This window comes from Myxine glutinosa, chromosome 2 (assembly GCF_964187855.1).
Source record: "Myxine glutinosa chromosome 2, kmMyxGlut1.1, whole genome shotgun sequence".
Lineage (NCBI taxonomy): Eukaryota > Metazoa > Chordata > Myxini > Myxiniformes > Myxinidae > Myxine > Myxine glutinosa.
Genome location: NC_136262.1, coordinates 38,951,919 through 38,970,948, shown reverse-complemented (window position 1 = coordinate 38,970,948; position 19,030 = coordinate 38,951,919). Strand labels below are relative to the sequence as shown.

General features: G+C 52.5%; 1 protein-coding gene across 1 annotated transcript in view; it reads right to left on the bottom strand.

Annotated features, from left to right (window-relative positions):
* Positions 1-13,888, bottom strand: part of LOC137422390 (lysosomal cobalamin transport escort protein LMBD1) — an 80,186-nt gene extending 66,298 nt beyond the window's left edge. The window contains exons 1-2 of the mRNA XM_068109145.2: positions 13,770-13,888; positions 3,091-3,267 (exon numbers count right to left, since the gene is read on the bottom strand). Coding sequence (XP_067965246.1) covers positions 3,091-3,267; positions 13,770-13,841 — 249 coding nt within the window. The 5' untranslated portion in view covers positions 13,842-13,888. The remainder of the gene's footprint in view (positions 1-3,090; positions 3,268-13,769) is intronic.
* Between the last annotated feature and the right edge of the window lie 5,142 nt (positions 13,889-19,030).

The following is a 19,030-nucleotide window of genomic DNA, read 5'->3' as shown; positions in this document are numbered from 1 at the left end:
AGTGAGAGACGAGAGTGAGAGACGAGAGTGACAGACCGGGGGTGAGAAACCGAGGGTGAGAAAACGAGGGTGAGAAAACGAGAGTGAGAAAACGAGAGTGAGAAAACGAGAGTGAGAAAACGAGAGTGAGAAAACGAGAGTGAGAAAACGAGAGTGAGAAAACGAGAGTGAGAAAACGAGAGTGAGAAAACGAGAGTGAGAAAACGAGAGTGAGAAAACGAGAGTGAGAAAACGAGAGTGAGAAAACGAGAGTGAGAAAACGAGAGTGAGAAAACGAGAGTGAGAAAACGAGAGTGAGAAAACGAGAGTGAGAAAACGAGAGTGAGAAAACGAGAGTGAGAAAACGAGAGTGAGAAAACGAGAGTGAGAAAACGAGAGTGAGAAAACGAGAGTGAGAAAACGAGAGTGAGAAAACGAGAGTGAGAAAACGAGAGTGAGAAAACGAGAGTGAGAAAACGAGAGTGAGAGAACGAGGGTGAGAGAACGAGAGTGAGAGAACGAGAGTGAGAGAACGAGAGTGAGAAAACGAGAGTGAGAAAACGAGAGTGAGAAAACGAGTGAGAAAACGAGAGTGAGAAAAGGAGAGTGGGAGAACGAGAGTGAGAGAACGAGTGAGAAAACGAGAGTGAGAAAACGAGTGAGAGAACGAGAGTGAGAAAACGAGAGTGAGAAAACGAGAGTGAGAAAACGAGAGTGAGAAAACGAGAGTGAGAAAACGAGTGAGAAAACGAGAGTGAGAAAACGAGAGTGAGAAAACGAGAGTGAGAAAACGAGAGTGAGAAAACGAGAGTGAGAAAACGAGAGTGGGAAAACGAGAGTGGGAAAACGAGAGGAGGTAGGAAACAATTCTTTTCTTTTTTTTAAGCAACTATGAAAAGATGAGGTTTCGAGTTTTAAAAAAATGATTGATGAGGTTATACGGATTTAAAAAGTCCAAGTACAGGTGAGAAATACAGACGAATGCTCAATCGACAAAAGTCTATCTCATGCAAGGAGCTACGAGATTTCTGTTGCCAGACCGTAGCTTTCATACAAAAGTGGAAAAAAGGTGCGATTTAAAGGTCAGACGTATAAGGCAGACACCAATTTATTTTTGGCTTTAACCCTCCGTTAGTGCGGCAAGGTTTTGTACATGGTTAGTAACATTGCCAGGGGTTTGAGATGCCTTGTCGCACTAACAGAGGGGCGCAGGTTATCAGCAATGTTCTAAAATCTAAATGTTGGTGTACTGGAAAATATGCACAGCAAAGTGCCTCGAGGATTGGAGTGATGTGGTGGGACCAAATGTACAAGCTAAAGCTAGGGTGAACGTCGAGCCCAGCTGCCATATTCTGAATTGTGAGAGAGCGAGAGACGAAGCAGGTAAACCCAACAGGTAATTGCAACAATTGAAACGCAACGTGATGAGAGCACGATCCCGAGTTCCAGTATCATCTTCCGATTGAAACATTGTCGTGCAGATGGAAGAAAATAAGTTTACAAATTTTCCTAATACGTGCAAGTTAGGAAGCTGTTGGTGCCAAAGTGACTCCTAGATTTGAAACCCTGGAAGCAGAGATAATGTAATGACCCCCTAAGTTTCATTACCTGAGGAGGAAGCTTTTCTTTATGAACCGTGCGGAAGCAAAGATCCAGTACGGCAAGCTTGGCAGCACCGCAATCCAGAATGTTCGTGGACATCCATATATGCATTTGAAAAACATGCGATTTCCCTTATTTTACTGAAAGGTAAACTGGTAATCATCAGCTTAACTCCCTCTGCTCATTCCACTAATCGCAAATCTATGGAATCACAATTCCTGGCTCTGCCCAATCTCTATCACTCCAGGCTTTCCAGAATGTTATCCTTTGGAGACGCATCGTATCACATCCCACGATATGCTTTGACCACCCCCACAGTCCAGATAGTTGTCACAACTACATTAAGGAAACCTGCAATGACTTATTCACCTTGAAACAACTTCGATCAATGCATGCCAGAGGGTTCAGGATGGAGTTCAACACTTCCTCGATGGATAAATGTGCAGTGACATATGCAGTACCAAAGGAGGTGGCCCATGTTTGTTCCGCTGCCAAGCAATCAATCTGATCCATGCGGATAGAAATCGATCTTGCATTCAAATCACTGAATGTTTTGTGAAAGAAGAAACATCTTATTCCTTCTGAAGGGTTAGTCACCTGGTTGACATTTTCCTTTACAATGAAAATGTGAAGCGTTTCTGCTGGTGGCAACTCGTCGATCACAGCCGTGTTTCGGGCATCATGGGTAAATGACAACTACCCTCGTAGCAATGCTGGAATGCGGAAGAGTGTCAGCTTTCGTTCAAATTTCAAGGTTGAACAAATTCCTTTGCTTTGTATGCGCAGTAGTTCACGAGCAAAATGAATATCGATGTCCAATGTTTTAACTGCCCTCATGCACTTGACAAACATCGCGGTAACAGCTGCCGACCTCACCTGGAGATCCACATCCAGGTGCTTGAGGGTGATCGATGTTGGTCAAGAGGACCATTTCATTGCTTGCAAGTGGCAGGATGCAAGCAAGGGTCGTGAACTTATCAGATCTCATGTCAAGTGACTTTCCTCAACCTTATCCAATAATACTTTAAAATAAAAATGGTAGAGTGAGGCGGGGGAGAGGGTTAAGAGAAGAATAAAAGAGCAGGGCAAAAATTTGGGAAGAGAAAAACGCAAATCAGCTGAGCAGATAAGGGCCTAACGCTCTGCTCGTGCAGAGCGATTCCGTTAGATAACCATCTGTTCGACTATTGTTTTTGCCCTGCGGAGAGAGTGGGTTCTACGTTGCCCTTAAAGTCTTAAACTACAAAAGAATAAACATCACACCAACACATTTGCTGAACTCTACAACTGAACAAATACAACAGCAGCAATAATTGCCTTTAACAGAACCATATGTAGTGCCATACAAATCATAAACCAACATTCAATAATCTTAAATCCCCCCAAAAAAACACCAAAAAACAGCAGCTTGGCTATATAGACAAATTGATGGGCGATGAGTCAAGTGAGGCATGTATATAGCTCCAAACTCAGCTTATCAAGTGTTGTTTGGTGTTCATGGGTCCTCACCTTGTACTCCCCATTAGAGTTCTTCATGTAGGATACAAGAAAAATATCCACGGGAAACAAGGCCGCAGTCATGAGAGCAAGAGCCAGGCACAATATGGCTGTGATGGTGGAACACATCTCGCTCTCTTGCCAGCTTTGGTAGTATCGGATGTAAAACCAGGAGAACGCCAAGATTGCCTGGATGGAAGTAGAAATGATTCAAAATTGTTTTCGCACAGCTAATGATTACCATGGCAGTGTAGTGCATCACAGTTCTTTCAGGGTTGGTTATTATTATGCATTTTACTTATTTTGATTAGCATACTGTTACGGATTCGGCACTTATTATTATTACTGCTGTTATTATTATTATTGTGGGTTCTAAGTATTATGGGTATTGTTGTTTAAGGGAAATGGTTAAAAATATAATAAATAACCACATTTAGAGGCCATTTTTCCCCGCAAAGCGGGGGTTGGCCTTTTTCGGGGACCGTGGTTGTTGTTGTTTTTGTTGGTCCCCTTTTTGAAGCAATGTTTTACGGCCGGATGCCCTTCCTGCCGCCAACCCTTTTTGTCTCCTTTTACGACAAGCAGAGAATTACCAGTGAACTGGTACTCAATTAGCCGACCTCGGAAGGATGACAGGCTGAGTCAACCCCCTGGCGTTAATTCAGCGATCGACCGGGATTCGAACCCAGGATCCTGGGATCCTAAGCTGGCACCCTAGCCGCTAGCCCAACACCAGGAAATGGTTATTGTGGTTAAAAGGTTAAAAGCGCTCATGGTAAAAATGACAGGAAATCGGATCGTGACCTGGAAGAAAAAAGGGCGAAGAAGAAGAAGTCGTGAGGAGTGAAAGGCGTTCTGAAAAAGCTCCGTACCTAGCCTGGTCGAGCGTACCTGGCGAATGAACTTTGAGTCCTTGAAAGGAATCTCGGGCCATCGGGGTTATCGCTGGAGGTGTGGAAAAGCCTGCGAAGCCAGGTACAAGGGTGAAATTCCGGAGAATCTTCGCCTCAAGGCCGCGGCTCGAGTGAGCCGTCCGCCATTTCGTCCCGCGCGCTACCTTCATCGGAAAAGGTTTTTGTCGTGTCGGTTGGGCTTATCCTCCGGTGGTTTGCCGGGGACGGCTGTGCAATAAAGCGGCATCTGAAGATCGCCCTGCGGTTCGCTGATTGAACAGCAAATGTGTACGCGCGCGTCTTTGGAGATTTCCCTTTCTACCGCGAGTGCTGGGTGTTGGACCACGTGACTTATGTGTCGCTTCGACCGTCTACGCCTCAGTTGCTCTTGATCGGACATTGTTCCAACGATAGCCGGAGCGCATCAACTTCGCCTTGGAGGGTTATAGAGACATTGAGGAGGGCTCGGTTCCATTTCCTGGGAATGGCATGAGTTTGGGGTTACGTGACGAGATAAGGTGGTACCATCTTAAGATTTGATTGCAGGGTTGATTGCCCCCATTGTTGTATGGTTCTTTTTGTGTGCTTTTAATATAATATTTGTTCATTGACAACCAAGGGTGTGGTTTCCTTATTGATTTGGATCGTTTCCTTTGGTGGTTTCATGGATGGTTTCATGGATGGTTTCATTAGTGATTGATTGCGACACAGAATAACATATATATCTTTCTGCCGGGGTTCCTCTCGGGGTTCGGAGGTTACCGAGACCAGGAGACTGCAGAGGACCCCGTAACAATACTTAGGAGTGCAAGTGCTCAAAATAACACAAGGAATACGCAAGGAACTTGGATGCAGAAGGAGATTCACCAGAAGTGGGGAATGTTGGGAAGTTAGGGGTGAGGAGTGAAGAGAAGGGTGTTGGGTGGGGCAAGTACAGACCCCTGTTACAAACATACATATACATACACATATACATACACATACACATATACATACACATATACATATATATAGTGCATTCAGAAAGTATTCAGACCCCTTCACTTTTTTCACATTTTGTTATGTTGCAGCCTTATGCTGAAATCGTTTACATTCATTTTTTCCCTCATCAATCTACACTCAATACCCCATAATGACAAAGAGAAAACAGGATTTTAGAAAGTTTTGCAAATTTATTAAAAAGAAAAAAACTGAAATATCACATTTACATAAGTATTCAGACCCTTTGCTATGACACTTGAAATTTAGCTCAGGTGCCTCCCATTTCTCTTGATCATCTTTGAGATGTTTCTACATCTTGATTGGAGTCCACCTGTGGTAAATTAAATTGATTGACATGATTTGGAAAGGCACACACCTGTCTATATAAGGTCTCACAGCTGACAATGCATATCAGAGCAAAAACCAAGCCATGAGGTTGAAGGAACTGCCTGCAGAGCTCAGAGACAGGATTGTGTCGATGCACAGATTTGGGGAAGCCTACAAAAATTTCTGCTGCATTGAAGGTTCCCAAGAGCACAGTGGTCTCCATAATTCTTAAATGGAAGAAGTTTGGAACAACCAGGACTCTTTCTCGAGCTGGCCGTCCGGCCAAACTGAGCAATCGGGGGGAGAAGGGCCTTGGTAATAGAGGTGACCAAGAACCCGACGATCACTCTGGCTGAGCTCCAGAGATCCTGTGTGGAGATGGGAGAAACATCCAGAAGGACAACCATCACTGCAACACTCCACCGATCTGGGCTTTATGGCAGAGTGGCCAGACGGAAGCCTCTCCTCAGTGAAAGACACATGAAAGCCCGCTTGGTGTTTGCAAAAAAAGCACCTAAAGGACTCTCAGACTGTGAGAAATAAGATTCTGTGGTCTGATGAAACCAAAATTGAACTGTTTGGCTTCATTATGGGGGTTTTCTCTTTGTCATTATGGGGTATTGAGTGTGGATTGATGAGAGAAAAAATGAATGTAAACGCATTCACCATAAGGCTGCAACATAACAAAATGTGAAAAAGGTGAAGGGGTCTGAATACACTGTGTATGTGTGCACGCACGCCACACACACACACACACACACACACACACACACACACACACACACACACACACACACACACACACACACACACACACACACACACACACACACACACACACACACACACACACACACACACACACACACACACACACACACACACACACACACACACACACACACACACACACACACACACACACACACACACACACACACACACATGGGGGTTTTAGGTGGGGGGGTAACCATGGTTGGCGGAATGAACACAGATAGAACATTCACCTTTTGACGACACTCTCTCACAGACATCACATTCATGACAGGTATCCAATCACCCATCCATACCTATAAAGCTACCTACCATTTGTGCGATTATATCCATGTATCCCTTTATTCTCAATGGTTCCAGGTACCCATAGGTACCAGGTACATATCCAACTCAAAGGGAAAATACACACAACTTATCTGTATACAGAATAATACATAAATGAGAAAGACGTTGTAGACAGCACAATACTTGCAAAATCCACCCCTCCCTAGAGAAAAAGTTGCCATGGAGACATCAAATTGTCCATTTCAATATGATTAAAATTGACTATCTTAATCATAGCTCGGGCCAATCAGATGAAAATTTATTCTTTTCAGACAAAAAATTATAATTTTAGAAGATCGCCATCGAGGTGACCTTTGACTTTTTGTCCTCAAATATAGTTAGTTTCCCAATTCCGTGACTCAATATGCAAATGCTGTTCAACTTTCAAGTCAATCAGAGGAAAAATGACGATATAGTCAGGTTCACTATGTTGTTTCGTTCAAAATTTTGGTAGATTAGCAAAACTATACATTTTTGGAATATTCAGAGCATGAGGAATCCAAAAATTAATGTTTACATTTGCGTAGACACCTTTGCGAAAATGACACTCAGGACAGTGATGAAGATCTGTAAAAGCATATTCCTGAACGGTATAGACCTCGTAGATCCTGTGTATAGGACTTATAGTTCAATCTGATACTACCTATAACTTCCTATAACAACCTATAACTTCAAAGGACTTGCAATATCATGTATTATGTGTAGTGAAATTATACCAAGGTGAACCCAGGGGGGTGCTCGCCACGAAAAGGGGCCGTCTATAAGACCCAGGACACGCGGGGCGTGCGGACACTTCGGCGGGACTCACTGTGACATTATCCAGTAGTTGAATGGTATGTACGCCCCAAACGCTGCGCTGCATTAACCATTGTTATATCGAAGCTGCCTTTGCTGTGCTTGAATGCTCTGATTTAATGCCTATTGTTTGCATGTATCGTTACAGGAAATATTGCCGATCTAAATGATATTAAAGCCTACACAGAGGAAAGTCGTGTCTGCGCTTGATTTTCACGACATTATGTAATACAGTTATATCACAAATATAAAGACAATGGTTTTCAATTACCTTTGTTTGTTGCTTTTCTATGATCCTGAGCACTATTTTGAGGCCTTTATTGGATTCCTTGACCCAGAAAACATAGGATCAGCATATTTAATTAAGTTTCTAGGTTGACTGGAAGCCGAGATAGCGCAAAATATGTATTTTATGGCGGCCATTTCAAAATCCAAAATGGCGGCCATGCAGGTGTCTGTGCAAATGCCAACATTGATTTTCAGATTCTCCATGCTCTGAAGATTCCAAAAATGTACAGGTTTGCTAATCCCAAAATTTTGAAAGAAATTATATTTGTTAACATGGTGAACCTGACGATCTTCATCACTGTCCTGAGTGTCATTTTCGCAAAGGTGTCTACGCAAATGTAAACATTAATTTTTGGATTCCTCATGCTCTGAATATTCCAAAAATGTATAGTTTTGCTAATCTACCAAAATTTTGAACGAAATTATATTTGTTAACAGAGTGAACCTGACTAATTTTAGCAATTTGACCTCGAGATGATGTTTAAGCTTTGACCTCAAAATCAATAGGCTTCTCAGTTGTGAACAGACAGACAGGGAGACAGACAGGGAGACAGACAAGGAGACAGACAGAAAAACACAGAAAAACAGACAGAAAAACACAGAAAAACAGACAGAAAAACACAGAAAAACAGACAGAAAAAAAACAGACACACCCAGCCAGTGACTAGCGCCCACTCACTCAGCCGGTGACTAGCGCCCACACACTCAGCCGGTGACTAGCGCCCACACACTCAGCCGGTGACTAGCGCCCACACACTCAGCCGGTGACTAGCGCCCACACACTCAGCCGGTGACTAGCGCCCACACACTCAGCCGGTGACTAGCGCCCACACACTCAGCCGGTGACTAGCGCCCACACACTCAGCCGGTGACTAGCGCCCACACACTCAGCCGGTGACTAGCGCCCACACACTCAGCCGGTGACTAGCGCCCACACACTCAGCCGGTGACTAGCGCCCACACACTCAGCCGGTGACTAGCGCCCACACACTCAGCCGGTGACTAGCGCCCACACAGTCAGCCGGTGACTAGCGCCCACACACTCAGCCGGTGACTAGCGCCCACACACTCAGCCGGTGACTAGCGCCCACACACTCAGCCGGTGACTAGCGCCCACACACTCAGCCGGTGACTAGCGCCCACACACTCAGCCGGTGACTAGCGCCCACACACTCAGCCGGTGACTAGCGCCCACACACTCAGCCGGTGACTAGCGCCCACACACTCAGCCGGTGACGAGCGCCCACACACTCAGCCGGTGACGAGCGCCCACACACTCAGCCGGTGACGAGCGCCCACACACTCAGCCGGTGACGAGCGCCCACACACTCAGCCGGTGACGAGCGCCCACACACTCAGCCGGTGACGAGCGCCCACACACTCAGCCGGTGACTAGCGCCCACACACTCAGCCGGTGACTAGCGCCCACACACTCAGCCGGTGACTAGCGCCCACACACTCAGCCGGTGACTAGCGCCCACACACTCAGCCGGTGACTAGCGCCCACACACTCAGCCGGTGACTAGCGCCCACACACTCAGCCGGTGACTAGCGCCCACACACTCAGCCGGTGACTAGCGCCCACACAGTCAGCCGGTGACTAGCGCCCACACACTCAGCCGGTGACTAGCGCCCACACACTCAGCCGGTGACTAGCGCCCACACACTCAGCCGGTGACTAGCGCCCACACACTCAGCCGGTGACTAGCGCCCACACACTCAGCCGGTGACTAGCGCCCACACACTCAGCCGGTGACTAGCGCCCACACACTCAGCCGGTGACGAGCGCCCACACACTCAGCCGGTGACGAGCGCCCACACACTCAGCCGGTGACGAGCGCCCACACACTCAGCCGGTGACGAGCGCCCACACACTCAGCCGGTGACGAGCGCCCACACACTCAGCCGGTGACGAGCGCCCACACACTCAGCCGGTGACGAGCGCCCACACACTCAGCCGGTGACTAGCGCCCACACACTCAGCCGGTGACTAGCGCCCACACACTCAGCCGGTGACTAGCGCCCACACACTCAGCCGGTGACTAGCGCCCACACACTCAGCCGGTGACTAGCGCCCACACACTCAGCCGGTGACTAGCGCCCACACACTCAGCCGGTGACTAGCGCCCACACACTCAGCCGGTGACTAGCGCCCACACACTCAGCCGGTGACTAGCGCCCACACACTCAGCCGGTGACTAGCGCCCACACACTCAGCCGGTGACTAGCGCCCACACACTCAGCCGGTGACTAGCGCCCACACACTCAGCCGGTGACTAGCGCCCACACACTCAGCCGGTGACTAGCGCCCACACACTCAGCCGGTGACTAGCGCCCACACACTCAGCCGGTGACTAGCGCCCACACACTCAGCCGGTGACTAGCGCCCACACACTCAGCCGGTGACTAGCGCCCACACACTCAGCCGGTGACTAGCGCCCACACACTCAGCCGGTGACTAGCGCCCACACACTCAGCCGGTGACTAGCGCCCACACACTCAGCCGGTGACTAGCGCCCACACACTCAGCCGGTGACTAGCGCCCACACACTCAGCCGGTGACTAGCGCCCACACACTCAGCCGGTGACTAGCGCCCACACACTCAGCCGGTGACTAGCGCCCACACACTCAGCCGGTGACTAGCGCCCACACACTCAGCCGGTGACTAGCGCCCACACACTCAGCCGGTGACTAGCGCCCACACACTCAGCCGGTGACTAGCGCCCACACACTCAGCCGGTGACTAGCGCCCACACACTCAGCCGGTGACTAGCGCCCACACACTCAGCCGGTGACTAGCGCCCACACACTCAGCCGGTGACTAGCGCCCACACACTCAGCCGGTGACTAGCGCCCACACACTCAGCCGGTGACTAGCGCCCACACACTCAGCCGGTGACTAGCGCCCACACACTCAGCCGGTGACTAGCGCCCACACACTCAGCCGGTGACTAGCGCCCACACACTCAGCCGGTGACTAGCGCCCACACACTCAGCCGGTGACTAGCGCCCACACACTCAGCCGGTGACTAGCGCCCACACACTCAGCCGGTGACTAGCGCCCACACACTCAGCCGGTGACTAGCGCCCACACACTCAGCCGGTGACTAGCGCCCACACACTCAGCCGGTGACTAGCGCCCACACACTCAGCCGGTGACTAGCGCCCACACACTCAGCCGGTGACTAGCGCCCACACACTCAGCCGGTGACTAGCGCCCACACACTCAGCCGGTGACTAGCGCCCACACACTCAGCCGGTGACTAGCGCCCACACACTCAGCCGGTGACTAGCGCCCACACACTCAGCCGGTGACTAGCGCCCACACACTCAGCCGGTGACTAGCGCCCACACACTCAGCCGGTGACTAGCGCCCACACACTCAATCGGGTGAGGGGTAGAGGGTAGCGGGTTTGGGGTAGAGGGGTTGGGGTAGAGGGGTTGGGGTAGAGGGGTTGGGGTAGAGGGGTTGGGGTAGAGGGGTTGGGGTAGAGGGGTTGGGGTAGAGGGGTTGTGCATGGTAGGGACATTTTGGTGAAAATAAAAAGGCTATTTTTTAAAATTCCAAAGGTACTCCTGAGAATATCATGGATTGGATGCCAACAACGGACTTGCTATCAGCCACCAATAATAATATCGAATCCTTTGTGTTCATATCATTGTTACAATCAAGTTTGTTTACAACCTGAAGGAGGGGTGTTCATTTTATTCCAGCAGTACAGTGTATAATTCTAGACATAGACATATCTGGATTTAAGTGTCAAAAAGGAGAACCCTCCATCCATGATTGCATCCAAAAGATCCTCCTTCCCTCCCCCATCATGAATAAGGAGCGTCGCCTCCAGAACAGGATTGCAGAGCAACAGAATAAAACCAAAACTTCCACCTGGCTTGAGGTGCACACCCACACAGCAACGTAAATGGTACATGTGACTCTTCGTGACTAACTCATCTCTCAGCTCAGAGGAGAGCACCTATACAGGAAGAGCCGTAACAACGAGACAACACCGAGCACCAGAGCAATGATGGTTTATAATCGCCATCGCGATCGCGCTTTGCGCGGGAACTGGAAGAAGCATCGCCATTTGCATGCAGCGCAATAACATGTGAGGCAAAGTGCCCTTTAAAAACTCCGATGACATTAATGCCAAGGACGAGTTTGTTCTTCTGTACAGCGTCTAATTGCACAATTACACGAAACTCGAAGGAAGTGATTTATGGAAACAATATTTAAACTCGTACACCGGTGGTAACATACAAGCGTGGACACGGAGAGGAGTTCGTTCGGTGCAAATGGGGAAATGAGGAAGAGAAGGAGATTTAGGAACAATTAAAAATTGGGGGGAGAGAGAGAGGAAGGAGAAATGAGGGAGTGTGGGGAGGGAGGGAGATTGAGACATGGATGGGGTGATTGGGGCGAGGATGAGACATGGATGGGGTGATTGGGGGGCAGAATGAGACATGGATGGGGGTGAGGGGGGCAGAATGAGACATGGATGGGGGTGAGGGGGGCAGAATGAGATATGGAGGAGGGTGAGGGGGGCAGAATGACATGGGTGGGGGAGAGGGGGGCAGAATGAGACATGGATGGGGGTGAGGGGGGCAGAATGAGACATGGATGGGGGTGAGGGGGGCAGAATGAGACATGGATGGGGTGATTGGGGGGCAGAATGAGACATGGATGGGGGTGAGGGGGGCAGAATGAGATATGGAGGAGGGTGAGGGGGGCAGAATGACATGGATGGGGGTGAGGGGGGCAGAATGAGACATGGATGGGGGTGAGGGGGGCAGAATGAGACATGGATGGGGGTGAGGGGGGCAGAATGAGACATGGATGGGGGTGAGGGGGGCAGAATGAGACATGGATGGGGGTGAGGGGGGCAGAATGAGACATGGATGGGGGTGAGGGGGGCAGAATGAGACATGGATGGGGGTGAGGGGGGCAGAATGAGATATGGAGGAGGGTGAGGGGGGCAGAATGACATGGATGGGGGTGAGGGGGGCAGAATGAGACATGGATGGGGGGGAGAGGATGAGACATGGTGGGGATGGCGAAGGGATGAGACGAATGGAGGAGGAAACATGGATATTGGGGGGGGTGGGGCGGCGGTAGAGGGGACATGGATATGGGGGGGGGGGGGGGGAGGAAAACCGAAACCTGAATGGGTGGGGAGGAAAAAACATGGATTGAGTGGGTGGGGGAGTTAGAGGCAACATTGACTGGGGAGGAGGCATGGTGCATTGATTGGGGGGGGGGGTCATTGATGGGGAGGGGGGTGGAGGGAGGAAGCATGGACAGAGGTGAGGGAGGGAGGCTACATGGTAATGTGGGAGGGGGGGATAGGGGAAGAAACAAACATGGATGGCAGAAGGAGGAGGGAAGCAAGGATGTGAGTGAAGGAGGATATATGGATACCTATGGATATTGATATTGGTTGGGAGTGGGGGGAGGACAGGAAAGATTGATTAGGACAGAGAAGGAAGAGGAGAGGAGAAGAAGGAAGAGGAGAAGAGAAGAAGGAAGAGGAGGAGAAGAAGGAAGAGGAGAGGAGAAGAAGGAAGAGGAGAGGAGAAGAAGGAAGAGAAGAGGAGAAGAAGGAAGAGAAGAGGAGAAGAAGGAAGAGGAGAGGAGAAGAAGGAAGAGGCGAGGAGAAGGAAGAGGCGAGGAGAAGGAAGAGGCGAGGAGAAGAAGGAAGAGAGGAGAGGAGAAGAAAGAAGAGAGGAGAGGAGAAGAAAGAAGAGAGGAGAGGAGAAGAAGGAAGAGAGGAGAAGAGAAGGAAGAGAGGAGAAGAGAAGAAGGAAGAGAGGAGAAGAGAAGAAGGAAGAGAGGAGAAGAAGGAAGAAGGAAGAAGGAAGAGAGGAGAAGAAGGAAGAGAGGAGAGGAGAAGAGAAGAAGGAAGAGAGGAGAAGAAGGAAGAAGGAAGAGAGGAGAAGAAGGAAGAGAGGAGAGGAGAAGAAGGAAGAGGAGAGAAACAGACGGGATATGGAAAGAGAACCGAACAGTGCTTGGGAATACACACGAGGGAAGATAAACGGGTGGGGTGGGGTGGGGTGGGGTGGGGGAAGAAAGTTGCCCAGAGGAAGAGAGGTGGGAATGAATCAGTTCGAGGTTAGAGAATGAGTGAAGCACGAGGCGGGAGATTGAATCAAAACATTGGGATTGCAAGCTCGGCCCAGGAAGCTTTTCGCGCTTACAAGTAATTTCCAACATGTCGGCACGGAGCGAACGGCGCCTTGAAGCCGTCATGGAGGTCCCGCAATGATTTTGTGTGGTGAAAAGGTGTCGGGCGGCTCGTAATCGGACATACCAGCAGAGCCAGGCAGAAGGAAAGCCATCCGGGCCAGCCCAGGAGACCAAAACCAACAGCTTCCGCCGCCATTGCCGCCCCTTATCACGTGACGAGTCGCAGCACGCTCCGCTTTGCCTGCGGCGCGTTTACCTGGACCAGCGGACTGCCTGACTTTATTCATTTTCTCCTTCATTTATATCATTTTCACACCCAGCAATTAGGTGATGTCTACTTGAATAACAAAATATTATAAAGTGTGTGTGTGTTTGTCGTGTTTGTGTTTGTCGTGTGTGTGTTTGTTTGTTTGTGTGTGTGTTTGTTTGTTTGTGTGTGTTTGTCGTGTGTGTTTGTGTTTGTGTTTGTCGTGTGTGTGTGTGTGTGTGTTTGTGTTTGTCGTGTGTGTTTGTGTGTTTGTGTTTGTGTTTGTCGTGTGTGTGTTTGTTTGTGTGTGTGTTTGTGTTTGTCGTGTTTGTGTTTGTCGTGTGTTTGTTTGTTTGTGTTTGTCGTGTTTGTGTTTGTCGTGTGTGTGTGTGTGTGTGTGTGTGTGTGTGTGTGTGTGTGTGTGTGTGTGTGTGTGTGTGTGTGTGTGTGTGTGTGTGTGTGTGTGTGTGTGTGTGTGTGTATGTGTGTGTGTTGAGGATTCATTAAATATTAATCCATAATGACAGGTATAGCCCCGCAGATTTGGGCAGAAATGCAAAGCGTGGCAAGGTGCACCGGCACACAATGGCCTCCTCTTTTCAAGTGTATACTGGAATCTAACTACGATTAGACGGCGGGCTTAACACCCCCTCTCCCCATCTTACCCCAAAAGTACGACCGGCGTGCTCTGTGCAGCAATCCTTCTCCCCGCAAAAGCACAGGACCAAACCCGACGGGAATCAAACCCACAATTCCACAACACCTGCATTACAGGTGTGGATTTAAACAGGGATCGCTCTTGGAGATTTTACACAAAAATGTCATCGATGGATCTTTGGCTGAGCCCCCTCGTGTCGCAAATGTTTTACCTTCGTTATTCTCTTCCTCGTTCCTTTTACCTCGTTTAAAGTTTTACCTTTTACCCACACCTTTAAACCCTGGTGTTGGGCTAGCGGCTAGGGTGCCGGCTTAGGATAATCCTAGGATCCTGGGTTCGAATCCTGGTCATAATCGCTGAATTAACGCCAAGGGGGTTGACTCAGCCTGTCACATACCTTCCGAGGTCGGCTAATTGAGTACCAGTTCACTGGTAATGCCCTGCTTGTCGTTAAAGGCGGCAAAAAGGGTTGGCGTCAGGAAGGGCATCCGGCCGTAAAACATTGCTTCAAAAAGGGGACCGAAAAACAACAACAACCACAGTTCCCGAAAAAGGCCAACCCCCGCTTGTGGGGAAAAATGGCCTCTAAAGGTGTTTTTTTTTTGTTGTTTTTTATTCTCTTCCTCGTTCATGAGTTATTGTTGAAAAATGCCGTTACTCCAACCTGAGACCTTTACTATATGGTACTGTAGCGGTTACCGCTGGATGCACACAATGGCCTCGTCTTTCTCGTCTTTCCCGGGCATGCCCGCTCTCGCCTTTCCAGGGCTCGCCCAGAGCGTCCGGGCATGCCCGCTATCGCCTTTTCAGGGCTCGCCCAGAGCGTCCGGGCATGCCCGCTATCGCCTTTCCAGGGCTCGCCCAGAGCGTCCGGGCATGCCCGCTATCGCCTTTCCAGGGCTCGCCCAGAGCGCCCGGGCACGCCCAGCCTCGACTTGCCAGGCCGCAGCCAAACATGCCCGGGCAGGTCCAGACTCGCCTTTCCAAGGCTCGCCCTTGACACCCGGGCATGCCCGGTATAGCTTTTGCCGGGCAAACTTCCCGACATAAATGTGTATATATATTGCTGCCCGATAAACGGGCTTGTCAGAATACCTGAGCTGTTTTGTTTCAATAAAGCAACTCGGACGAATTCCGTTTGGTCGCGTCAATTCTTTCGACTCGCGTTGGAGCGCAGTTCCTTCATTGGTGACCTACCGACATGGATACGGCAGTGACGCTTAAACTGCCTACCTTCTGGGAGGCTCACGCGGCTGTTTGGTTCGCTCAGGCGGACTCTCAGTTCGCCCTGCGAGGCATCACCGCGGACGACACCCGCTTCCACCATGTTGTGGCGGCGCTCGGTTCCGCCACCGCGGCCCGCGCCTTGAGCCTCTTCAAGCACCCGCCGGCTGCTGACAAATACGACGTGCTGAAGACACTCCTCCTCGACGCTTTCGCCCTCTCACCGGCAGCACGCGCACAGCGCCTGCTCGCTCTGCCCGAGCTCGGCGACACGCGCCCGTCAGAGCGCATGGACTATATGCTCTCGTTGCTCGGTGAGCACTCTCCGGATTTTCTGTTCCGCGAGCTGTTCCTTCGCCAGCTGCCTCACCCGGTACGCCTCGCCCTGGCTGGCACGTTGATCACGGATTCCCGCGCCCTCGCCAGGGAAGCCGATAAGATCTCCTCGGCGGGCCAGCACATCGGCGCGGTTACCTGGAGCCCGCCGCCGTCCGAGGCGACGCCCACGACGCCCGAGCGCCCTGCGCGATTGGAGGCCGAACTGCCGGTGCAACTGGCGGCCGCCACGCCGCACCGCCCGCTTCCGACACGACGGCCGGGGCCTCCACCTGACCAGGCGTGGTGTTATTACCACGCCAGGTTCGGACACAAGGCTCGGACGTGCCGGCCCCCGTGCACTTTCGGCAGGTCGGGAAACGGCCGGGCCGGCGTTCATTCCCAGCCATGAGCGCCGGCCACTCGGGCAACTTGCTGTTTATTCGGGACAAAGCGTCTGGGCGGCGTTTCCTGTGTGACACCGGCGCCCAACTGAGCGTCATACCCGCCTCCGAGCAGGACAGGCGGGACGCCGTTTGCGGCCCCTCTTTGGTCGCTGCTAATGGCTCGGCCATACGCACTTTCGGCCCACGCGTCGTCACCCTCTGCTTCGGCAGCCAGCGTTTTCAATGGACTTTTGTGACCGCCTGCGTCCCCATGGCTTTGCTGGGCACCGACTTCCTCTGCGCGCACGGGCTGCTGGTCGACGTCAAACGTCGTCGCCTTGTCAACGCCGAGACCTTCAGCTCCCTGGCGTGCACGATGAGCAGCTCCGCGCCGACCGAACTGGCGTGCGCCCTCCCGGCAGCGAACGAGTTCGCTCGCCTGCTCACGGAATTCCCGGCCCTAACGCGGCCGACGTTTTCGGCCGTCGCGGTGCGGCATGGGATCGAGCACCACATACCCACTACGGGCCCGCCGGTCTACGCCAGGGCCCGCCGCCTCGACCCGGCCAAGCTCGCCATGGCGAAGGCCGAGTTCGACGCGTTGGAGCACCTCGGCATCGTGCGGCGCTCCGATAGCGCGTGGGCCTCGCCACTGCACATCGTGCCAAAGCCGGGGGGTGGATGGCGCCCGTGTGGCGACTACCGCCGTCTCAACGACCCTACCACCCCCGACAGGTACCCGATCCCGCATATTCAGGACGTTTCCGCCCGTTTGGCGGGACGGGTCATCTTTTCGAAAATTGACCTGATACGGGGCTACCACCAGGTACCTGTCCGGGCGGCCGACGTCCCGAAGACGGCCGTCATCATGCCGTTCGGTCTGTTCGAATTTTTGCGGATGCCGTTTGGCCTCAAGAACGCGGCCCAGGCGTTCCAGCGCTTGATGGACGGCGTGCTGCGCGACCTGCCGTTTCTTTTCGTCTATCTGGACGATATCCTCGTCGCCAGCACGTCCCGCGCCGAGCACCTCCTCCACCTCCGAACACTGTTCGGTCGCCTCAGCGAGCACGGCTTAATTGTCAACCCGGTCAAATGCCACTTCGGCGCGACGACCGTTGACTTTTTGGGCCACCGCATCACCAAGACCGGGGCCGTGCCGCTGCCGACCAAGGTCGAGGCCATCACCACGTTCCCGCGTCCCCGTTCCATCAAGGCCCTCCAAGAGTTCCTCGGCATGGTGAATTTTTATCACCGATTCGTGCCCCGCACTGCTCAGCTCATGCGGCCCCTTTACGAGGCCCTCCGGGGCAAGCCGGCCAAGCATGACATTGTTTGGGACGCGGCCTTCGCCAGCGCCAAACGGGCCCTCGCCGACGCAACGCTGCTGGCTCACCCGGTGCTCAACGCGCCCATTGCCCTCACTACGGACGCCTCCAACTACGCGGTGGGCGCCGTCCATGAGCAATGGGTGGACGGGGTTTGGCAGCCACTCGCTTTTTTCAGCCGGCAACTCCGGCCGAACGAGTTAAACTACAGCACGTTCGACCGCGAGCTGCTCGGGCTATTCCTGGCCGTTCGCCATTTCCGACACCTCCTGGAGGGCTGCCCGTTCACGGCTTTCGTCGACCACAAGCCGTTGGTCTACGCAATGGCTAAGGTCACGGAGCCGTTGTCGGCCCGCCAGCAGCGCCACCTCTCCGCCGTGTCGGAGTTCACCACGGACATCCGGCACGTCGCCGGCAAAGACAACGCCGTGGCCGACTGTCTTTCTCGGGCCAGCGCGAACGCGGTCCACCTCGGCGTGGACTTCGCGCTCATGGCGGCCGACCAGACCACCGACGCCTCGGTGCAGGCACTCCGTGCGGCGGACACGGGCCTCCGCCTGGCCGACATTCCCTTCGCGGGCACCGTCCTGCTCTGCGACGTCTCCCAGGGCCAGCCTCGCCCCATCGTGCCCGTTTCCTGGCAGCGCCGCATCTTCGCCTCCATCCACGGCCTTTCTCACCCGGGCCGGAAACCTTCTCAGAAGCTGGTGTCGGCGCGTTTCGTCTGGCACGGCCTTCGACGAAACATCCGCGACTGGGCCAACGCCTGCACGGCCTGCCAGCGGGTCAAGGTCCACCGCCACACCCAGGCCCCGCTGGCACCTTTCGCCGTGCCTGAACGGCGTTTCGACCACGTCCACGTGGACCTGGTGGGTCCCCTGCCCCCCTCGCGGGGGTTCACCCACCTGCTCACCATGGTGGACAGGACCACCAGGTGGCCGGAGGCTGTGCCCCTCGCCTCCACCACCACCGCCGACATGGCGCAGGCGTTCATCGCCACCTGGGTCGCGCGCTTCGGCGCACCAGCGGACATCTCGTCCGACCGTGGCCCACAGTTCACGTCTGAGCTTTGGGGCACGGTCGCCCGTTCGTTGGGGGTCACGCTGCACCGCACCACGGTCTACCACCCCCAAGCCAACGGGTTGTGCGAGCGGTTTCACCGCTCCATGAAGGCCGCACACGTGGCCGGCCTTCAGGACGACGGTTGGGCCGACCGGCTGCCGTGGGTCC